This window comes from Lolium rigidum, chromosome 2, assembly GCF_022539505.1.
Source record: "Lolium rigidum isolate FL_2022 chromosome 2, APGP_CSIRO_Lrig_0.1, whole genome shotgun sequence".
Classification (NCBI taxonomy): Eukaryota; Viridiplantae; Streptophyta; class Magnoliopsida; order Poales; family Poaceae; genus Lolium; species Lolium rigidum.
Genome location: NC_061509.1, coordinates 26,353,181 through 26,377,599, shown reverse-complemented (window position 1 = coordinate 26,377,599; position 24,419 = coordinate 26,353,181). Strand labels below are relative to the sequence as shown.

General features: G+C 45.6%; 2 protein-coding genes across 3 annotated transcripts; both read left to right on the top strand.

The window, feature by feature from the left end:
• The first annotated feature begins 2,524 nt into the window (after positions 1–2,524).
• On the top strand, positions 2,525–6,513 carry LOC124691463 (protein LPA3-like). The gene is made up of 12 exons (XM_047224739.1): positions 2,525–2,799; positions 2,912–2,942; positions 3,391–3,483; positions 3,586–3,648; positions 3,738–3,849; positions 4,312–4,397; positions 5,110–5,168; positions 5,257–5,359; positions 5,443–5,503; positions 5,702–5,784; positions 5,874–5,954; positions 6,074–6,513. The coding sequence occupies exons 1-12, from the start codon at positions 2,525–2,527 to the stop codon at positions 6,131–6,133; spliced, it is 1,107 nt and encodes a 368-aa protein (XP_047080695.1). The 3' UTR covers positions 6,134–6,513.
• Positions 6,514–8,304: 1,791 nt separating this feature from the next.
• On the top strand, positions 8,305–12,435 carry LOC124686121 (protein canopy-1-like). 2 transcript variants are annotated; one of them, XM_047220119.1, is made up of 9 exons: positions 8,305–8,479; positions 8,695–8,721; positions 8,833–8,912; positions 9,203–9,275; positions 9,498–9,555; positions 10,027–10,081; positions 11,719–11,743; positions 11,915–12,006; positions 12,148–12,435. In XM_047220119.1, the coding sequence occupies exons 1-9, from the start codon at positions 8,348–8,350 to the stop codon at positions 12,176–12,178; spliced, it is 573 nt and encodes a 190-aa protein (XP_047076075.1). In that variant the 5' UTR covers positions 8,305–8,347; the 3' UTR covers positions 12,179–12,435. The 2 variants fall into 2 exon arrangements, with proteins under 2 accessions (XP_047076075.1, XP_047076074.1); XM_047220118.1 differs by lacking the exon at positions 8,305–8,479 and having other exon boundaries at positions 8,530–8,721.
• Positions 12,436–24,419: the final 11,984 nt, after the last annotated feature.

Genomic DNA, 24,419 nt, shown 5'->3' with positions numbered 1-24,419 from the left:
TGAGTGGCGCGTCCTACATGTTTGGGCGCGCCACCTGACCTCTTATGGGCCTCAGGCCCATCCAGGTGTGCTACCAAGTTTCAGGGTGCTTCTCCCGATGAAAAAGTGACGCTCCGAAATCCCAGCTAAAAGATCATCTCTTAGCAACAAAGATAATACATTTTCTCCATTGGACGAGTTGTATTATCTTAGACACTGGTTTCGAGCTCATTTTTAATCATGCCATAATTTTAGAAATATGCAAATCATAATTATAGGGGACAACACTACGAGATAATCCATTACATTGCATGTTATTTTGCCTTCTCTAATCATATGCAATAGCTAAGCATAAGGGTACATTGCCCCTAAGTGTGTTTTTGATAATTAATGATAATCCTCTACGGACTAATGTTTTCATTGTATTTATATGAAGGAATATTCAATAGGTAGTTCTTGAAGTCCATATGTTGGATTCAAATGTGGATGCCATGAATATAATGTTATACCTTTGGTATTGACATCAAATCATCGATTTGAAGAGACGAATATGATACGATCAAGAAGAAGAAATGAAGAAGGCCTAGAGTTCTTGTGTGGAACTCAAGTTAGCCATGCTCTAGATTATGAGTTAAGCAATGAATGGTCAACATATTATGATAGAGCATGAAGATATACGAGTTGACCAAGGCTAAGAGTGAAGATTGAATTCAAGTTGGTCAACACATGAAGCATAAAGATTGTACCACTTCAGATCATGTGATCTTGTGGGTGGTAAGCCTTGTCAATTACGCTTCATGAGCTAACCCACTATATATGTCCATTTGCGTTGTGTATGTGGGTTAGGCATCTTGCCATGGGCATGCATCAAGAGTATGATCTCATATAGTCTATGAGAGGATGGCATCAAGCTTGGATGTCATCAAGATTGAGAAGGGCACGTTCAAGATGAGCATATCAAAGATATCATGCTTGAAACTTGCCGCCCATTTAGTGATAATGGACATGTGAAGATGTGTCTCAGTGGAGCTATCCCATAATGGTGTATGAGGAAACCATTATGAGTCTTCACGAAGCAACAACGATCAAGTGATCTGCGCATTCCGGCTTGAGTGTAGCTTGAAGCATTATCGTCAAGATCAAGAGGGATGCGCAAGGAAAAGGTATGACCTTGATATGTTTTCCTTTTACCGGTCTCATGGTGATTGTTGGGAGACCGGGTTATATGATAGATAGCCGCACTATCGATCAAGAGGGGTTTTTGGTTGAGTGACTTGATCGCATCGTCGTAGGGAGCTCAATCCTTTGCATACTTTGCATCCCCATATTTTTGTTGCTTCTTCGTGTTTCTCTGTGTAAGGCTCTTTAGCTTGTTGCTAGCTTTTCAATAGGCCCAAGTTCATCGAAAACGGAATCTGTATGCATCTTCTATTGCGTTTTCGAGTTTGGATGTCTTTACCGTTTCTTGACGTTGGAAGACTCCCTCTCTAAAATCATCTAAAAACATTTTGTGGGAAATCTCAATATTTCCAACAAAATTGGTTTTTGGGAGTTCTGTTCGCCGTTATCTTTCCAACAAAATTGGTTTCATCTCAATCGAAGTTCGGATGCAAAAGTTGTCGCATTTTTCGTAAGGGCTCTGTTGTTCTGGGCGCCAAGGTCGGCGTGTCGGGTGCTGCTGCCGAGTTGCTCGACACCTGGGCCGGCATGCCGGGTGCTTCTACCGGGTAACTCAGCACCTCGGCCGGCATGCCGGGCCCTATGCTGGGTAGGTCGGCACCCTGGCCGGTCCTACCGGGCTCACCAGCGGGTGGCTTGATTTTAGCTCAAATGGTCATTTTTCTTGAAGAGGTATAAAAGAGTGTCCATTGTTTCGTAGGGTTCTTGAGCACGTTTTTTACCACCATTTTTGACCACCATTTTTGAATCTCTTGAGCTTGCTTCCTCTTCCTTTCCTCCCATGATTCTTGCATATTTTTGAGGGATTTGAAAGAGCAGATCTAGATCTACAACTTCCACCAATCAATTCCTCCTCTAAGCGAGGGGAACTCTTGGGATCTAGATGTAGCTTGGAGTCATTTGTTGATTTCCATCCTTGTTTTTCCTTTCTAGTTTCTCCATATCATTTATTGCTTTGGTGGAATTTGAGAGAGAAGGATTTGAGCACTTTTCTTGATGTTCTTTTTTTGCATCGTTACATAGTGTTGAGCTCTCCAATACGATTAGTGGAAGTTACTCTTAGTGGTTAACCTCCTTGAAAATATTGCACATTTTTACACTACATAATTTGTCAAATTTTATTATTTTTACGTAGTTTAAAATATAAAGTAGTTCGTACTGAGATTTCACCTTTGTAGTATACATCATGACTAGATTTACGATATTTTTCGAAAAAAATTAAAAAAATAAAATACTACAGTTCAAATTTTAATTGTTCAAAGTAATGGGCTACGTTTAGCCCCCGCGTGGATCAGTGGGGGAGTGTGTGGACTCGCTTCTTCTTCCCCGCCACCACCAGAGCACCGCCTCTCATCCGCACGCCGCCATGGCGCCCCTCTCCACCGCCATCCGCCTCTCGCGCTCCCCCGCGGCCCCGCGCGCGCTCCCTTCTCCAGCCACCCGCCTCGCCGCACCCTCGAGGCGCCGCCGGGCCCTGTCGGTGCGCGCGGAGGCGGCCAAGGAGGTGGAGGAGCCGGTGGAGCTCAAGGCCGGGGTGGCCGTCTACAAGCCGCGCTCCTACGAGGTGCTCGTCTCCGACGCCGCCCGCTCCCTCGCCGCCGCCATCGACGACGGCAGGACGCGCCTCGAGATCGAGTTCCCGTACGCACCCACTCCACGCACCTCCTTAATTTACCCTCTTCCTCTCGTTCTAATCTGATGACCGCAACTGTTCTCACATTCCACTTGGTGTTCCATGGTACTCGGTGGCAAGGCCTCTGCCCAGCAGCATCTCCTCTTACAAGGTACCCCACAGCACGCCCTTGTTGGCTCGATGTCCAGCCATTCCTGCTACAACGTACATGTTGTCATTACTGGATACAATTCGGGTCTGCTGCGACATGCTGGATGCACATAAACTGTAATTCCATAGCAGTGTTTTCATGGAACATGCATGTTATCATCACTGGATACTGAAATTCATACAGTTGTTTCAGTCAAACCCTGTTTCAGGCTTACTGTTGGGGAAACATGGTGTCATTCATGGTCTAATGGATGCAAAGTCACTACTGACCTATGCACATTGTTAAATTTCGTAGTGTGATAGCACCCGCCTCTAATTTCTGAGGGCAAACAAGCAACCTTATATCATGCATGGTTGATGTCAGTTAGACTCATCACTCATGTCGCCATACATGTCATGGCATGACGTCTCCCCCCTTTCTGATCATGCCGCTTCTCCTCCTTCTCCAGGGCTCTTCGGACGAGTTCATCGACGCCAACGTCCAGCTCGCTCTCGCGGTCGTGAGGAACCTCAAACAGCTCAGGGGGACCCGGTCCTGCATAGTAAGTACTAAGTTCAAGCTCAACACCCCACCTCTCTCTTCCACACTTGTCCAGGGAGCGCGTACAAACCATGCTCATTCGTTCTCTTCTAGTCCATTCCAGGTGTTTCCTGATCAGCCGGAGAAGCGAAGGGCCTCGCAGATATTCAAAACTGCTATAGATTCAGTAAGTTACGCCTCAAAAAAAAACATTGTGTTTGCCTACTGGCTTCATCGGTAATAGGTAATGGTACAGTTTTTTAACACTTCTGTTAGATCGAGGGTATATCCATCAGTTCCCTGGATGATGTGCCCACCGGTCCTGTCGACACCTTCTTCAGGTCGATAAGAAATACCCTTGATTTCGACTTTGCTGACGACAATGAAGGTAAAAATCTCAAAGTCTAGTACTGTTACACGTGAAATACTGATTATATTACTGAATATGAAGCAATAATTACATTTTCATGCCACTCCTCTGCATTAAAGCCACTTTGTGCCAAGAGCTACCAGTTCAGAGTACATGTAATGCGCCAAATAACATTGATACACCGAGATTCTTTTATGTAACCGGAAAAGTACTTTCATGCATATTAATCATCACATTTCAAAGCTGGAAATAAAAGGATGACTGAACATGAGCATTAGGGATATGTGTATGAATCAAGCATAGCAAGATTAACTACGTTTAACTAATTACTCATTACGATACGATTATTAATCTGAGCGAAAATCCTGTAAACCATATAATAACAACCATCAGTAAGTTTGAGCCCTATCACTGTCAAAAAATCCTTGCATAAACACCCTGAAAATTTTGCTCATAACTGGTGGGCTAATGTGCATACAGATCAATGGAAATCTGACGAACAGACATCACTGTATATCTTCATCAACAGTAGCACACAGGACCTTTCATCTATAGAGAAGTATGTGGTATGTCTAGAACAATGTTTTTGTGTATCACTAATACTTATGTGTATACTTTTTTGGTGATGGCTATTGGCTAGTTTGTATTGCAGTGCTAAACTTTAGTTATTCATGATTTTCCTTGCTATGCTTTTTATTACTCTGCCATTAGAAAATGATCAAACTTTGAGCTTGACGCAAGAGTAGGATTCAGTAAATATAGGTGGAATATGGTCACTATTTTCTCTATGAAATGTCTGGCTAATAGTGAGAAGCATATAAGGAACTGCAAGGGAATATGTATCCATAAATTACAATAATTCTATACTACTATTAGACTGGAACAAAAATATATGTTTGTCTTCAATCTTTGTGTATAAAAGTTCCGGCATTTCCTTGCTATGCTTTTTGTTACTCTACCATTAGAAAATTATCACAATTTGAGCTTGATGCAATATCCGGATGAGTAAGATTGAAGAAAGAGTGGGAAATGCCTTAGGCATCACATCTCTTATTTCTCTATGAAATGCCTGGCCAAGAGTGAGAGGCATGTAGGCATATGAATCCATAAATTTCATTGATTCTACAGTATTCTTACACTGGAACAAAGATAGTACATGCTAATCTTCAACCTTAAAGTTTCTGGCATTTGGTTGCATGTTTTATTATTTTCTTAAATGAAAGGCTTTTCAGTTTCATGTTTAATTGATTCATCCTTTGTGCATTCCTTCTTGTCCAGGAAAATTTTGCTGGCTCTGCACCTGTTGTTCTCTTTAATCTTGAACTAGACACCTTGCGGTAATGCCTTCTATATTCCATTTCACACCCTATTCATTATAAGCTTTTTGAGTGCCTGCAGCCGTAACGTACAAACTTTAACCTCCAGATCTGATTTGGGGCTTCTGGGGTTCCCCCCGAAAGAATTGCACTACCGATTCCTTTCTCAGTTTACCCCAGTATTTTACATCAGACAGCGTGACTACTCCAAGGTATTCATTAATTTGTTATTTAAGTGCATAACCCTTCATTTGTGTTTCTGTCTGTAACTTCCATTTTCCACTTCACTATATAGACAATTGCAGTCACTCCATACATAGTGAACTACAGCGGCGCCGTCTTCCGTCAATACCCAGGTTGTACATGGTTTGATGTCTGGCCATTAGCAATAGTAAATTACATTTTCTATGGTTTTCTTCACTTTCAAAAAGTGGTATTTTGTCATATGTATTTGTATCCTTCAGTTCATCTTGTTGTAACATACAACAGGGGTGACATCAGCTCCATGTAGCATCACCATCAGCTACTGATATAGTACGTTTTTGTCTGCTCAGGGCCCTGGCAAGTCATGCTTAAGCAGGCTGATGGTTCTTATGCATGTGTTGCAGAGAGTGCATCTCGGTTCACTTTGGGGCAGGTCATTGCAGTATATCATTTGCATGAACTTTAGTTATTATTTTGTCCGAATTGTGGAATATGATGTGACAATGCCATATATTTCCTTAGGCCAAGGACGAGCTATTGAGAGTTCTGGGTTTGCAAGAAGAGGAAGGAAGCTCGCTTCAATTCCTCAGACAGGGATATAAGGTGTGCAATCTCATCTCACTCAGTTGATACGAATAAATGCATTTCAATGTGTGGAAAAAGAAAAGCTACTGTGCACATCTGCATCACTTTTACCAACTAAGAGAGATCCTGTGATGCAGAATGCTACTTGGTGGGAGGAGAATGGCGATCAGGAGGAGTCTACTGCATGGCGAACTTGAGACTTGCTGATCTGAACGGCGAGTGGATATATATAGGCCGAACACTGTTCATAATGTCCCTGAAAATAGAGTGTCCATGAATCCTGAGCTGAAATTGAAGAAAGAAGCCCACACAGCAATGATATAGCCATACCGTGGAGACACTGCCTGTGCTGAATTTGTACTATCTGCTTTGAGTTCTAAGAGTGAGAGAGGAATCTTCCTCTGCTTTTCTTGTGATTATGTGATGAGTACAAGTCATGTGACTACTTTTGCAATGAATCCTATGGCTTCTTTTCATGTTACCACGAGTACATTTACAACTTATAAGGTCTGATGAGAGTTCAGATTTTGTAAAACTTACAAGTTTGTTCTTACAGAAATTTTATTCGTATGTGTCATGACATGTGGGCCCTGGATTGGCATTAGTAAGGTCTGATGAGAATTCAGAGAGTGGGAATTCACACTCTGTCACTTGGATTTACCACTGTATGTATCATGACATGTGGGCTCTGGAAGAGACAACAAATAATCCTATTCCGCTCCCGTGCGGCTGAGCCGGGCCGCACCGGAGCGCCCCAGATCCGGCCGGCCGCAAGCTCCCCCGTCTCCCCTGCCCTCGCCGCCACCTGTGGCCGTCGTCGGGGAAAGCCCTAGCGGCGCGGTGGCGGCGGGGCGCCCTCCTACGCGCGGGATGCGGGCGGCCCGGCTTCGGCGCCCTTTCCGGCGGTTGCGGCTCGGGGGCTGGCCGGATGGCGGCGGCACGAGGCGGCGCGGCTGCTGCGTGTGGTGGCTCCTCCGGCGGCCTCCTCCGTAGAGGGTGGTGGGGGCTCTCGGGCGGCGGCCTGCGGTTGGTGTTGGCAGTGGCGGCCGGCGTGGCTGTGTCGGGCGGGTCTGGAGGTGCTGCTGCCTTCGTGCAGTGCTCCTGCCAGCATGGTGCTGGCGGAGCCGCCGTCTCCGATGATGTTTGCCTCCACGTGGTGTGGTGGTGCTGGATCGGGTCGTCGAGCTCTCCATTTCACGGTGGTCGGTGGAGTGGGCTGCGAGAGTCGCCTCCTCCTTACCTTGCTATCGCACTGCGGCGGGTTGCCGTTGGGGCTGGCGGGCGCCGTGGTTTCGCGGTGGCGGCCATGGTGGTGACGCGCTTCCCACCCGGGGGCCGTCGTGGCTCGGTGTGGAGCCCTCCGTCTTGCCATCGCGTGGCGGAGGACGCCGCTTCCGTCCGCTCGGTGTGCCCCATGGTGATGCGGATGGCGGCCATGGGTGCGGTCTCCTCTCCGATGCGCGGTGAGCCGTGGCAGTGGTGGTGGTGGCGTCTTCTTGCCGGTTGTTGGGCTCTGGTGTCGGGTCCTTGGAGGGGTTTTTCGGCGCGCGGCGGGTGCTCCATGCGAGTGTAATCTAAGGGTGTCTCTGCCTTTTGATGCCCTTCGACTCCAGCCGGTGGCACACGAGGCGTCGTGGCGTCGTCTCGGCCGCGCGCAACCTTTCGGCCACACCCTCGACACGGGTGGTGTCGGTGCGTTGTGTGGTCTCGGATGCGCGGCGCCCTTCGATTACGTCGATGGTGCAGTGTCGGTGCTGGGTCTCGGCGGACCAAGGCCGTTCGACTACTCCGGCGAGTCCTCGAGCTGGGTTGTCCTTCCTTCGTGTCCTTGGGGCTCTTCCTCGTGATTGTTGTGCCTAGGTCGCGATGAGATTTCTCATCGGCCAACCGTCCCCTAGATTGAGGGGTGGCCACTTTGTTTTTCTCTCCTTAGTCTTGTCTCTTGTTGGTGTGCGCGTTTTTCCTTTTCTTCTTCTCCCTCGTAACCTCTGTGTACTCTGGCTCATTTAAACCCATCTTGTAGAGGCCGGAAAGCTTCATAGGCAACTTGGCTGAATATATGTTCAGGCTGGCTCACGCCCGCCGTAGTTACAGTCAAAAAAAAAAAAACATGTGGGCTCTGGATTGGTTGTCCAAAATTTGTCAAAGTTTGGATGTATTTAGATGCAATTTAGTGTCTAGGTACATTCAAATTTAGAAAAATTTCAGACAACCTAATGGGATGGAGGAAGTACTATACTGCCAAACTGGTCAAGGCAGAAGGAAGTCCAGAAGCTTCCGTGAGACCGTGACAGGGAGCCGTAAGGACGTATTTAAATGTCTGCGGGACCGGGAGGTCGTATCTGCAAAAGGACCAAACTCACACGAGAAGAAGAAGCGGCGACTGGAGATCGAGATCGCCGGAGGGAGAGATGGAGCCGAGAGGAGCGTCCCGTCGCAGATCCGGCACGCTCCTGATCCTCCTCGCCGTCTTCCTAGCGGCGGCCCCCGCCACCTCTGCCTCCGCCATCGGCGACAAGTGCGCCGCCTGCAAGGCCGTCGCTGTGAGCTCCTCTCTTCTACTTTGCTTCTCGCTCTCTCAGTTCCATCTCTAGTCTCTGCCAATCCTCGCGAATCCATGGTACGGAGGCAGAATGATCCTGGATCTTCAGGAATTTACTGCAGCCGTAGTAGAATTTTTGAAACTGCGGTTTGGTTTGGAAGGCACATAGTAGAAGCAGAGGTTTCTGATGGATCGTTTGATCTTGTGTTCTTGCAGGCGGAGCTAGAGATTGGAATGTCAAGTGTAAGTAAGCTTTATCCCTTTCAGATCTCTTCTACGGTTCTACTATGTTCTGGTTTCTTGTTACCGGGGCCATTTGTCGATTGTTAACTGTTCCCGAATTCTCCAATGCAGGAGAAGCCAAGAAACCACTTGGACTTGCGGAACCGCTTAAATTCGAGAGGTCAGCGTGAAGGAAAGGTCATTGATTACAGGTACATTATCCAGCAGTGCCACGTGTTCAGTGATTAACCTGCGCTAAGAAAATTTAAATTTACTGTGTGATGTGGTTGAGTGCTCTTGGAGTCCTGTCAAACAATTGACCAACTTAAAACACACATTTATTGTGGGCAAATATAGGCGTAATCACTGTTAATTTTAAAATTATGTTCTCCGTCCTATTTGGCATAGCATTTGCTTCAGGTACCTACATAATAAATTATGGACGTAGTTTCGCCTTTTATCTTTGGGTTGATTTGTCACTGATTCCATATTCGCTGTGCAGAGTCAGTGAGCTTCGGATTGTAGAGCTTCTCGATGATCTATGCGATAAGATGCAAGATTATACGCTGCAGAAGGTAAAAAATGAAGCTATACGGCTCTTTTGGTATTCTGTTACTGCACACTAGCATCTTTATTGTGGCTAAATATTTTTTCAATATCTTAAAGTGCACCTGCCTGTATAGATAGTGCATACATGTATCAAGTTACCCCTCTAGTATTGAACTGTCCATCTATTCTGTATAGTTTCAGCACCTGCCTAAGCATTTTAGTCATCTAATAAATTGCACTGTGTGCAGTTGGACTCAGGCGAAAAAGAATGGGTGAAAGTTACAAACTGGAACAGTTATCAAACTGGTATGTTCGGAACATTTCTGGCTCCTGTTACTCCTTCGGCTAGCTGTGACCTAACATAAACACTTGAGTGCTTTGGTCAGTCAATAGTTAGCTGTGGTATGATAATGCGTTCTTCCTCCTCTGTTGTTCCTTACATTTGTCATCTAAGGAAATGCAACAAGCACTAGATTAGAACTATACGCATCTGACTCTTACAGTCACTAATCTCCAATGCTTTTGAACATTTCTGATATGCTCCCATGATTTACAAGCATCTTAGATTCAATGATGTCAGGGAGAGGAGATAGTCTTCATTTTGAGTGTAAAATAAATTAAGAGTTAATCCCTGTTACAAGGAAAGAACTTGTTTTGACTTATGCTGAATAGCATGCAAAGAATAAGTTCTCCCTATATTTGTATTTCTGTCATCATGATATCCTTCTGATTTGTAATAACCAACTATTTACTGATTATGTCATTTTTTGTATGTAGATAAGAAAGCTGCAGCACGAGCACACTCCAAAAATCTATCCAGTTACTGTGGAAGGTACAGTACGAATTGTAGTACCTATTTATCAAACTGGTTTTTTTTTTCTCTTTAATATACATGTTGACAAAACTTTGTAAATACCACATCAGCTGCCTAGACTTTCTAGTTACTTGAACAACAAAAGTAATTTATCTCTGCCCCTGTTAACAAATTTTGTGGGCCTATACGGCATAGCCAACCTTTTATTAGTAGAAGTTTTTAATGGTCCTTCAAAACAACAACTCTGAAACTCGTGAACAAATTTTTTTTGTATTTCTATAAGGTCGAGTTTCCATGGTAGAAAGGACCTCAGCTTCACAAAGATTTCGATTGCTTTAGAAATACAGGTTTACTAGAGCTAAATATTGGGGTAGCTTGGTTACTACTGGTAGATTTATGATATGGCGGTGATGAAGACGACAGCTCGACTGTCACCACCTCAGGCTCATGAACTTTAATGTCGACGGCTTTCAAGTGGCGCGGCCCATAAAGTCTAGCGTGAGTTCCACTGGGCTAACCTTGATGTTTCAAGTCACGGCAGACCACGGCATGCGTCGCCTTCTTTGCTATTGCCCTTGTCTTCAGTTGTTAGTGTCGATAGATGGAGCGAGAGCGGGGAGAGGAGGGTGAGATGGTGTGGTGTGTTGAGCGACTCAAGGCCACGACAGTATTAATAGTGAAAACACTACGTGTAAAACGTTGCTCGGGAGCAGGCGATGCATAAAGCAGGTAAAGGAGAAGATGAGTGAGCGCCCTGATCAGCGACTCCCTTGTTTTGCTCTACTTGTCACCCAAGCGATGTTCTACACTGAGTGTTTCCACCATTTAACATTGTCAAGTTCTTCACTCACTCAGTACTCCACATCATCTCGCTCTCTATGCTCTCGCTTCATCTCTCGACACACCAGCAAATGAAGAGAAGGCTGGCCCCGAAGAAGGTGGTACATGCCGGGACTACAACATTGAGGGCAGCCTGGTGGAGCTTGTTTTACGCTCATGGGCGGCTCCTGGTGATTATCTTGGAAGTCGTCGACATTAAAGTTAAGGAACCCGCTGTGGTGATGGTCATCGCTGCGTCATTCACGCGCTGTTGCTCCTGAGTAACAACGAAAATTTCATAGGCAGCCATGTGTTCCTCATGGTCACCGGCACCCATTCAGCATCTCGTCCTGCGTGTCAGCCCTAGCAACAGCACGGGCCATCATACAATTGCAAGATCACCGTGGAGGGCCTTTGGGAGGATTACTTGGACTAAAAATGAGGGAGGTGTTGAGCTGCAAAGCCTCTGGAGTTCAACCTCAAAGGCATGCAGAAAATTGATCTTTTGATGGTGCATCCGAATATGCATGCTAGCGGCAAGTAGAGATGCTCCCAGATTTGGACGTCAAGGAGATTTAACATTTTCATGGGAAAAGACAGGGTTTGGGTTAACTCCAAACTGAGTAAAGTCCACCAACCATCGACATAGATAAGCCCAGACGCCAGTGACCCATTCGTGGCACAGGTGCTCAGAGCGTTCCCTGCCTGCCTTCACGTTGCAGGGTTTTTGTTCTCTAAAGATGACCCTCTACCTTTCATGGCCTTTAAAGAATTCCGTTAATATTGAGTATCATCGTGGATGACTGGGTGCCTGACAAAGTTCACTCATGGCGCAGGTTACTGGAGGAAACTGAGGACGAGGTACTTTTCTTCTCTTCGAAGGCATTATCCTCCAGAAAGAATTTTATATTTTGGTTTTGGCAAATAGTATCTGAATTATTTGGTTATTTGTCAGCTGTCTTTTATCCTTTTGAACTATGAAGATCTGTAAATTTGTTGTCACAAGGTCTTGGATTAATCTTTCTATTGCAGCTTGCTGAGTGGATAAAAACGAGCTCAGCAGAAGCAGGGAACGTGAGCAAGGCCCTGTGCGGAGATATTAGCAAACACTGTCAGTCCACAAGGTATATCTCACGTATATCAGCACATATATGAATCAGCTGATTTCCTGTGCACGTTAGAATGCTGTCAAGCACACATTCTTCATTCTTTTTCCACTTTGAACTAACCTGAGCTTGCTAACGTCTTGTTACTGCCATCTCCAGAGCAACTACCCCGATCGACGATGAACTATAACAGGGCGTGGCCATGTCTGTTCGACTAAGCGAAGTAGATGATAATCTGGAAAGCGTGAAAGCGGCAGCTCCGTTTATGTACGATACCATCCTTGTAGGAATTGAAGCTGTGATATCTTGGTGTTAGTGTTTTGACATTCCACATTTCTGTTACAGAGGGGTTTATAGTAATTTCCATATGATCACTAATCTGTTGAGAACGTTGGGACAATGAGAAAATTTTGCACACTGAATAACAGTTGAACTTATCTCATGTGATGCCTTGTTGGAAGATTAGTCAGCTATTTAGCTTTAAACACTTTTTGACTGAACAAATGAAGCTCCAGAAGCATGAATTTACAAGGATTTCGCGACAATTGAATCTTTGCAGCAACTTTTGATACGAAGGCTGCGAAGGCTGTGTTAGGCATTGAGATGAAATATGAGTTCAGCTTATTATATTCTACCAACTTTTAATTGAAGAAAATCAAGCTTGTTCTCTGTCACTTGTAGAATACCTTGTCAATCTAACTAGACGTACTTGTTTTCTATGAAGATGTCTTAACAATCAAGCAATAACGCTGACAAAAGGCAATGCATCCAGATCCTTCCATAGGCAGAAGTAATAAAAAACAAGGATAATATCCAATGCCACTGGATGGCAGATCAGGTATCGAACAAGGACAGAACTACTTTGCACTGGAGGAAAATGGACTTGACCTGAATCAGCAGATGTTTCAAAAATGTGATTTGGTTCCGAAGGATTTTGTACTCCCTCCGACCTGTGAAGATTATCTGAGATTTATGATACATCCAAATTTTGACAAAGACAACGAAACAGAAGGAGCGAGGGAGATGGCAAACAGCAACATAGGGTACCAGATATTTTCTCAGCTGAAGCCCATTGTTTTACACATTGGCTTTCCTACTTTCCTAGTTTCCTGCATGAGTCTTCTTTATATCATTTGTACTTCCTCCGTCACATAAAAGATGTCGGCACCACCATGTGGTACACGTGGTGAGCAACTAAATAATTGTTATACAAAAAAAATGTCGGCACCCCTCCTCCCGGTAGTTCATTTTTGAATTTGCAAAAAACCCCATCTTCATTCCAATCGATTCATATTTGGAGAAATCAAACTGACATCTTTGCGACCGCAGTCCGTCGCTCGTCCCGCAAATTCCGGCATTCCCGGCATCTGCCGCTCCGGTCGCTGTCACCCCGCGGTCGCCTCGCCTGCCCTGCTCGCCGTCGGATGGATCCCGCGGGGTTCGCCTCGAAGGAATCGAGCAAGGTCGCGCTCCCCGACCGGCCGCCGCTCCGCTCCCCAACTAAGGAATCGAGCAAGGTCGCGCCGTCCCGTTGGAGAAGTCGAGCTCGCCTCGCCGCCGCGGCCGCCGCTCACGAGGACAAGGACGAGGAGGCCGGCGGCGAGGACGACGACAGCAGCAAGGCCGCCGCCACCAAGACGACCACGAAGACGCAGACGGTGGAGTGCTCATGACGCTCTCCTCGGGCGTCATCTACGCCTTGTTGGATGGATCTTTGGTTGTCTGCATGGCTGGATCGATCTTTGGTTGTGTGCAGTAGTAGTAGTAGCCCTCTAACTCTGCAATGTAATAGCAATAGGGATGAATGAACTAGTGTGCAGTAAAGAGCAGAATAGCTCCAGAACAATGTGTTTGTGTATATGAGCAAAAACAATGTGTATGTGTATATGTACAGGAGATCATCCTTAGCACAAGAAATCTAGCAGGCTTTACAATTTCCGAGCCTAGTCTTTCAGTATAATGAGAACTAGAGATCCTCCCACAATCTGATGATCCTATTATATATGAATGCTTATGGAAGGAAACTACTCATAGCTAAAACTGTGCATTATTCATTTCTGCAGTATCTTAGAATTAATCCACAACACAAGAACTTACAGAGAAGAACAGGTGAATTGCTTGATTTGTGCATTATTCATTTCTGCAGTATCTCAGGATTAATCCACAACACGAGAACTTACAGAGAAGAACAGGTGAATTGCTTGATTTGTCTTTAGAACAGGGATTCAATTGAATTAAACAACAGTATTCAGTATTTCCCTGTTATACTGAAGATAGGCAGCAGTATTCCTCATCTGAGTTACTTGAAGAAGTGGCCCAGCATCACATACCTGATCAACAAAATAGTCTTGATAAGCAATCCATGCATTTTGGATAGACTTTCACTTGAAGCTAACCATATAATTGCAAGATCAGACTGCTAAGGGGCATTAGTTAAAATCTCACATTTACACAAGTCATACAAGTAGATTGTGTAAATATGTTGTCGACTTTGCTCTTTTCGTGCTCCTCCCATGCCTTGACCATCGACAGAAACTTCCAAGGATACTCTACCCCCTGTCAGTTTCTGAACTTGCAGCGTTTTGTGGCACTCAACAATGTCAGTCTAGTTGCATATTGCATCTCGTGAAGTGTGTTCAAGATTGTCGTTAAGACTTACAGCTAGAGTACAAAAACAAAAATGAGATACTTCATGGAGTAAATCATTCTACTCTTCAGGAACCACTCCAACAGAATTTGATAGGGCACTATATGCACTATACAATACCCAGTGTGGACAGTTGGTTCAGGAACCATGAAACATGCCACTGTCCGGGCTTGCATTGCTACTTCCTAAATTAATTAGGGAAGACTATTTAATAAGAAGATGCTATATTTAAGAAGTCATACGTGTTTCAGGTCCTCCGGTGACCAAAAACTAGCGGGTTTAAGTTTGTGGTGAGACAGGAAGACAGAACTTCAGTAGCCAACAGCAGCTAAACAAGAAAAACCAACAACAACTTGCTAATTTTGGGAATGGCATAACCTCCGATCATTGGGATGCCCCGCTCCCTGCCGGCAAACCTCATGAAGAACCTGTTCTTCCGGCCCGGTGCCCAGCTCCGGTACCTCTCCCCAGGCTGCACGAAGTAGTTCTCCTTCTTCACCATCGTCTTATCCCTGACAGAGTACTTGTGACATTGTGAGTACTTGTATCTCCAAGATGAAGTGAACTGACAGAGCTCTCTGACAGTAAATATTTGTACCTCATTCATAACCCATTGCATTGCAGTGCTCTCTTCTCAGTACTTGTTGTGTCCAGTGCCGCGCCAAAGACATCCTGCAATAACCGAGGGGCATGGCGTCTGAAAAACGAAAATGCTATCTGAAGAGATTAGATTCACCCAGTGTGATGCTTTGTTGAAAGACATCATACTATATGTACAGTACCACAGTAGCATTTTTTTTCGAAATGGGGGAAATATCGCCCCAGCTTCTGCATCCAAAGGATGCACACAGCTTTTTTTATTAGATTATTCACGAAACCTTACAAGAAAAAATACAAAGCATCACACTAGTGATGTTCACTTGATCCAGGAACCTAGTGTTCATTGTTGGTTACTAGTTCGTTCAGCTACTGAACCCATGTCCATATTGACAGTGCTAATGCTAGGTATTGACTGAGTTGATTTACTCAACTGAGATGCTCTCTGTGGGATTTCCTATCTTGGACATGGTCCAGTCACAGTGGTGATTCACTTGATTTGCAGACATGCTTGATTAATACCCCTGTACACATGAATTGAGTGATATGTAGTGGATTTAAATCTACTTCTTATTGCTCTTATATTCCCTTTATCGAAAAAAAAAACAAGGGAGTGAAAGATAATAGTAGAAAAACCAATGACATCTTGAGTAAGCTGAGAATATTTTTCTATATAAAAATAAAGAAAACATAGGAAGGTAACCCGGGATTCCCGGATTAGGAAGCATGAAGTGGGATTCATGAAAACACAGATAAACACATATCATGGCCACCGTTTAGAAAAGTCTGTCGCAGAATTATTTGAGCACTATATCCGTTTGAGTTCTACAACATACAAAATGTGTAAATGCTAAAGTTGCACATGTTCTTGAGCTCCTAAATGTTAAATTCCATATTTTCTTGCTTTTAATATGAATGAAGTCACATGACATTCAGGGAACATTTGTAAGCCAATCTGTGCACATCTTGCAAGACTCAAGTAATTCTAGCATCCGAACATCCAGTTTTAGGCCTCCTATTATCATTAGGCTTCAATCAACTCTAAAATGCTAGTACGGAGATGTGTGGGGATGGAGCTATGGAAGCGGAGCATTTTCGTGGGGTTGATGGCGTGGCGCCATCGCCAATAACGGGAAGATCTTCGGTGGGTCGTCAGGGTCGAGCGAATTGGTTTAAGTGGCAGGATCAACCAATTTTTTAGAAAACCAGTTCACTCGTCCGCAGCCAAACAAAATGTGCCGTAAATCCTGCGCTTGGAAAGTCGAGAATTTGAATAAAGTAACTCTCGGAAACTCTTATCTATCCATCTCCTCCCCTTTCTTTAAACCAAGGGCTACTCCTCCCTTTTCTTTTTTATACTCAACTCCGTATAAATCTACCGAAATCACAGTCACTACGGAAACCAGTCAAGGTGCCGACAGCTTGCTTTGCCTTCGCGGCAGCCGTCGGCACCTTGCCGTCGGCACAATAACGCCTCGGCACAGGCAAATTTGCCGTCGGCACAAGCTGGCCATCGGCATAGCATCCTGTGCCGACGGCAAAGCCGTCAGCATAGAGATAACGCCGTTTCGTAATTCTGGCTCTAATTTTTTCAAAAAAAAATTCAAATTTTTTCAATTTTTTTTTTCAAATTTTTTTTTAATCTCTCACATGCACCATTTTAACTCTAACTACACTTAATATTAGGTCAAATTTCACTCATGGTCAAACTTCCCGGTCAGTCACCCATCCTTACACTACTCCACCCCTAGCACACTTAACTTCTCGGTTCCATTTAGACAAGATTCCATGAAAGAAATGACACATTGTTGACAATAATAACATATCAATACTATTAACCCTTATTACTTGATGTTGCACATCATTATTTTTTGAATTACAAACAATTACCTACATAAACTACAAGAATAAGTATATTAATCTTGAATTCAAATGGACAATAAAATGATTTATTTTCTTTCTTTTATTAATATGGAATAATTAATATCTTTAAATCTGTAAATCAAATTTTGACAAATAATATGTCTAAATCGATTAGAAAAATGAGAGGAATCCAAATATGACATCTGTATATAATATTTTGAATCTAAAAATAACTTTTCCAAAAATTCTTGAGCGTTAGATCATGTACCAGTATTTCAAATCTGGCCGGCCTCCTACCGATTCGGCAGAAATTTATCTTTTTTCATGAGGGATGGACGTAAAAGTTCCAGATACACCGGTTGGGAAATTTTCCATCTTAGGTGGTCTACTATTTTTAAAAAATGTGTTGGTACCAACGTGAAACTTTAATTTGGTGGTTGCTTTACAAAACATCCCGTTTTCGGCACCTCAAAAATGGAAAATGGATTTTTCGCGATGAAAAGGAAAATTTCCTCCAGCAACATCGTAAGACATCTCAAGATACACATGTGTGCATAATATAGGTACATTATCACAAACTGTGCAGCAATTCTATCCATAACATTGGTCGTTTGACCTAAATGTCATGAAACCTCGAACATGATAGCTCATTTTGTGAAGGATTTTTTGTGATGTTCTCAATTTTCCAACTTTAATATTTTTCCTTGCAACTATGACATATAATATGATAGAACGCAAAGGTTTCACATTGTTTGGATCATTTTTGAATTTTTTATGCCCGTTTCAAACTATATTCAAAACGGCGGGCATGGAGATCATTTGCTCGGGGCTGAGGATCGCTAAACTTGCATTGGATCTCTAATGAAATAACATGCTTTGAATCTAAAAATGATTTTTAAAAAAAATCTTGAGCAATATATCATGTACCTATAGTTCAAATCTGGTCGGCCTCCTACCGATTTGCCAGGAATTTGTCTTTTTCATGAGGGGTGGACGGAAAGGTTCCAGATATACCGGTTGAGAAATTTTCCATCTTAGGTGGTCTAGTATTTTTTTAAAATGCGTTGGTACCAATGTGAATCTTTAATTTGGTGGTTGCTTCACAAAACACCCCTTTTTCGACACCTCAAAAATGGAAAATGGTTTTTCCGTGCGATGAAATGGAAAACTTCCTCCTGCAATATCGTAAGACATCCCAAGATACACATGTATGCACAATATGGGCATATTATCACAAACTATGCCACGATTCTATCCATAACATGGTCGTTTGACCTAAATGTCATGAAACCTCGAACATGATAGCTCATTTTGTGAAGGATGTTTTGTGATGTTCGCAATTTTCCAACTTTAATATTTTTTCTTGCAACTATGACACCACGTGAAGGTTTCACATTGTTTGGATCGTTTTCGAATTTTTTATGCCCGTTTCAAACTATATTCAAAACGGCGGGCATGAAGATCCTTTGCCCGGGGCTGAGGCTCGCCAAACTTGCACTGGATCTCTGATGAAATAGCATGTTGTGAATCTAAAAATGATTTTTACAAAAAATCTTAAGCAATATATGATGTACCTGTAGTTCAAATCTGGTCGGCCTCCTACCGATACGGCAGGAATTTGTCTTTTTCATGAGGGGTGGACGGAAAGGTTCCAGATACACCGGTTAAGAAATTATCCATCTTATGTGGTCTAGTATTTTTGAAAAATGTTTTGGTACCAATGTGAAACTTTAATTTGGTGGTTGCTTCACAAAACACCCCATTTTCGACACCTCAAAAATGGAAAATGGTTTTTTCGTGCGATGAAATGGAAAACTTCCTCCTGCAACATCGTAAGACATCCCAAGATGCACATCTATGCACAATATGGATACATTATCACAAACTATGCCGCGATTCTATCCTTAACATTGGTTGTTCTGTGTGAAAGCCATAAAACATCGGATATGTGTTGCGGTCAGAAACCCACCGGCGAGCAGCGACGGGCAACACGGTAGAGCCGGGAGGCTCCCAGGACTGCGGCTGGCCCTGGTCCCTCCGAGCGACGGCCCGCAAAGACTCGGCACGCACGTCCGATGCTCGGTGCAAGGGCGTGCCACCCGACCTATACCCGGTCGTAGAAGGTGTTGGATGTGCCTCGCTTAGTTTCCTGCATGGCATACATGTAAACATTAAATACGAGCCTCGATCGGCTCTCAGGTTGTCCTGTGAATCGGCTCAAGGAGCCGATCCACCCATGATCCGTACGAGGTGTACGAATATATGGTGGTCCTGCTTGATCAAAATAAAGCTAAAACGACCTACTACGATTTAGGGTTTTCACCGCATAATCGGAACATCCTACTCGTGATTGAGCCTGGCGGCCATGCACGGTGACCGTAAACCGACCCTAGACAAGGCCTAAAAACCAACACGAAGTTGATCCCCGAACATCCCGTCTAGGGCTAGCAAACTACACCCTACGCGCCACCGGATCCTTCAACCCGTTTGTAAGGCCTAACTATGCAGATATTAAACTAATCCTTGAAGAACAAGGAGCAATCATAACGGATCGGATCTACTAAATAATGATCAAGCGGGTGCCGCCCTTACACCTAAGATAGGTGTAAGGGCGGCTAGACGTCTAAGGGTTGCACAACGACAGCATATGATACGATGAACAATGCTAACCCTAACACATCTATGATAACTACGTTGCCCGCCATCAACAAGGCTTCAACACGAGCAACACATGAACAACGAATAAACGTGTACTGCCTAGATCGCAAGATGCGATCTAGGCAGCATGATGCTTACCCGGAAGAAACCCTCGAGACAAGGGAGTTGGCGATGCGCCTAGATTGGTTTGTGGTGAACGTGATTGTTGTTTATTTCATAAACCCTAGATACATATTTACAGTCCGTAGACTTTCTAACGTGGGAATAATCCCAACCGGGCACGAGCCAAACTCTATCTAAACGACACGTATCCTACTATGTTACGTATACACGGGCAAACTAGCCCAAACTTTGTATGCAAGGCCGATTCATGTATTTCTTCTATGTATATTCTTCAAGCCCATCTTCAATCGCGGCCCTCCTCTGATCCGGTCAAATTCTGGTGATAACACATGCCCCCCTGGTTTTGGAAATGACAATTCCAAAATCACTCTGCTTTTCCTTCGTCGGGTCATGTCGTGGCGTCTTGCCTCCTTGATTTCATCACCAATCTAAAAAACCCCTCTGATTAATGAATGAGTGCTTCCATTTAATTTTACCGATAGTCGAAGTCAAACACTCCCCGAAAGAGCCGATGGCATCACATCAGCCTCTACGATAAAACAAGAGTAAGGCCAACCTAATTGCTCCTCCAAACGGTAACCTGCGCCCTCCGTCCGAGAAAGCAAACTCAGATCCCCAAATCGCCGCCCAAGCAGCTCCACGAATCTCGGATCTCAGCCGCGCCGTCCCAATTCCTCGGCGCATCAAATGGCGGAATCATCCAACGCCAACGCCATGGTCTCCGGTCCGAAGGTAATCCTCAACCGCCTCCCTGGCCATTCGAATCAATGTTAGGAGTAAACAGCAAACACCTGAATTAATGTCCTATTCCGTTATCAATTTTAGGTTTCGGACATCCCGCTGCCTGCACCCTTCTCTCCCAAACTCTATGTGTCTTGGCCCCCGTTCTTCCGAGAGTCCCGCTCACCTAATCTCATGCGAGGCCAATAGAATCCCCTTCGTGAATCAGAATTTAGATCTGACTTCCCGGGCCGACTGCCTGCGAGCCTGGCCTAATCCTCCCGAAGGTTGGGTGGCATGGTACAAGTAGAGTGTCTAAAACACACTATGCTACCTGGGACGCGATAGGGATAGCCGATGCCTTATCATTATCACTATCTCCTCTTGAAAAGAATGAGAACATCCTGAAAACCATCGGCTACTTTTGGTCCGATGCATCGAATTGCTTCATGTTCGGCCATGGCCCCATGACGCCAACTCTGCTCGGACGTGGCCATGATCACGAGCCCGGACATTGCATCCCCAAGCCCCTCTCGCCTTTAAATTGCCAAAGGTCTCTTTCACCCTTTCCTCTAAAACAGAGTGTACAAGCCGTGGGCGCCTACCTCGAGCGTTATATGAAAACCAAAGGCCCTGTAACAGAGAGAGCACACGGCCTTCCTGAACTTCTGGCTGGAACACTTCATATTTTGTGGCCCTTCACTTGCCCCAACCAAGAATTACCTTTCCCTGGCTTACGAGCTCGCCAAAGGTACTCAACTTGGCCTCGGAAAACTGCTCCTTAGAGAGGTCTATCGATCTCTTCAACTGATGTCCGTCAAACTGTTCTCCCAAAAGACAGTTAAAACGGGAGGCCCCTCGGTGGTTTATTCGAGCTTATGGGCTCAACTGTACTTCCAAAACCAGATCCCAAACTTCCCGCCTTTGGCCACCCGCACCTTCCCGGCATGTAAATGGGAAGGATATTCGATGCACTAGCTATGGTCAAGCTCTGTATAGTCTCCCGGGCAGCAGGGTTGATCCCCAAGGAAGCAGACAGAGTGGTTCAAGATTTTCTTCCAAGGCCCGGACAACCCCCTGTTCTTCCTCTATACCGAATCGGAAAACTTTGAGAACCCGGTCTCTTTCCGATTAGACAGCCCTTGCCGATGATGCTAGCACCCGGCACTTGTACTCTATCATGATCCGTCCTTGCTTTCTCCCGGCTTGGTATGAGTACCTCGAACAGGATCATCAAGCCCAGTTATGAGTCTTACCAACCGGTGGTAGTAGCCCGGCAGCTTGGTCTCGGGCAAGTGCCCCCACATTTCTTCCTCCACCACCCGACAGACAAGCGGAGCTGAACTGCCTGACATTCTCACTGGCCAAAGGTGCTATACCTTCTTTGATGCTCTGGCCATTCCAATTCCTCATAATCTCTGCTTCACCACCACTACCGATGGTTTCGAGACTTGGTGGTCCATGTGGAAGACCCACGCCTTCAGAAGAGCTCTAGGACCATTGCTGAAGCAACTTGATACCGACTATGACGTCCCTGCACACCAGGTACCATTCCACATAAATTACTTGCCATGGCTTATGATGATTGTCCGTAACCTGACTCTATTTCTTGGCAGCAACAGGATGGTCCAGAGCCCACGCAAGCCGATGGCTCCCCCTTCAAGTTCCTTCCACCAGCCCCGGTGGTTCTCTTCTGCCAGAGCTCGCCCCCTTTGAAGAAGGTCATAATGCAGAGCCATCCGATTTCACCGAAATCGGCTCCCAAAGATAAAGCACCTTCGGGGCCTGTTGCCCCCCGAGCCTCAATCCAGGTGAGGAAGGCAGTGAGGAGAGTAGCTGCCCGAAAGACCCTGAAGCGCAAAGCTCCTGTCCAAGCAAGCTTGCATGTAAGTTGACTCGTGTCTTGACCAAATTCATTTGCCTTCCCAATCTTTTGTAACATGGTTGTACCTCTTCTTTCAGACTTCCACTGAAGAGAACTCCAGTGAGGAAGCACAGTCCAGCCCAAGGGACTCCACCCCGGGCGATTCTGAGAGATCCACCACACAGAGCCAGACGGACTCGCCGGGCGTCGGCTTCTAGGAAAAGGTCGACTCCCGAGCCTGCTGACCTTCAAGCTCCGATCAAAACGGGGTCACGCGTGAAGCGTCGATGCGTCAAAAGGGCTCGCAAAGACCCACGAGTTTCCTCGCCGAGCCAGGAAGTTTCAAATGTAATTACCTCAACAGCTCATATTCCATACCGTCCCGTTGCTAATTAGATCGGCTCACCATTCCTTTTGCAGACTAATGGGACCTCTAGCGGGGACGTTGAAGAGGTACCGATGCCATCCGCCACGCTTGGCCTAACCACCTCGCCGAGCGTGGCTGACCAAGTGGCTAACCTGGCCCAGTCCACCGAAAAGCCGATTGTCACAACATCGGCTGCCCTTCCTTCTTTGGGAGAGGTACGCTCCACTCTCTCGGGCCTACCCTTTTCCTTTGTTGTATGCTCACACTGCTCTTGTTCGTCTGTCAGGGTTGTGATCTTTCAAGCTTGCTGACGTTCGATCCCGACTCCATCGAGCCGGCTACTTCCAAAGCGGTGAAGAGCCAAGCCCTAGCGCGGTCCATGGCCCGCTCCGGCGTCTCAAGGTTTTGCTCTCCTCCTCGATCGAAACCCCGATCGAAAACCCCGAGGCGAGTCAAGGGCATCCTCGAAGACATCCAGCCCCATCTCCCGGTGACGCCTGCAGGTTAAGCTTTGGCCGACCGTGACTTTGTCGGTTTCGGGTCAAGGGTGCGGCCGGCTCGTCAAAGAATTACTCTTCGCCGCGCCCGGCTTCCGTTGAGAGCCGATATTGCGGACAAGTGTCAACGGCTCAACGAGAAGAAGGCCGCTTAGACGCCAAAACCGACACTTCTACCAATAGTGCCGAACTCGAGATCTTGCGCAAGGAACTCGGAGGACCTTGAAAAGAGGGTCGGTGAGACCAAACAACTTATCCAAGACAAGGAAACCCTCATTGCTCGCTCTCAAGAGGAAGCAAAGGCCTCACGACCGATCCGAAGACCGATCCGGCTGAAATTCGTGCCCGAGCGATCACCGTGGTGACGGCAGAGACGAGGACGACGAGGCTGAGATCGCCGAGGTGGATCGAATCCGTGCCGATGCCCTTCACGCTCTCAACGCTTTTCTTCAGTAGAGCCTCTCTATGTAAACTGATAAATGTTTCTGACCAATGTTTTGTCTGAAGTCGACGGTACGTGCATCGGCTTTTCACATGTACTGATTTATATATATATATATATTTTTTTACTGGCCGATTTTTTTATCGGCCCCTCTATCTCTATCGGCCCCTCTATCGGCCCCCAATATTTCACTGCACATGTATCGCACATGTTCATCTGATTAGGTGCCCCCCCGAGCCGAATCTGCCAGGTAACTGCGGATCTCGGCTCTGTAGTTAGCCAAGGTACTGTATTTGGACGTCGGTTCTGTTAGGACCAATGTTGACCTTTTCCAGCTCATCAGCCGACGTAAACCCGTTGCTCGTTAGATCGACGTTGAACACAGACAGAGCGTATGGTGAGGATAATTTGGGCCGATTGCTGGAACCGACCTTCATGTTGATTGAATCGCTCAACGGAGGTTTTGCAACGTTCCTCCATAGATCTTTGGGGCCGATCACACGGATCGGCCTCGCCACGTTCGTCTATCGATTTTTTGGGAAGTGCCGGAGCCGATCGCGCGGAACGGCTTCCTCCTTGTCCTCGTTATGAGAGCAGCTGCCCTCGTCTCCGTCCTTACCAGAGTGGTGCCCAGGTCCTACCATGTTGATGTT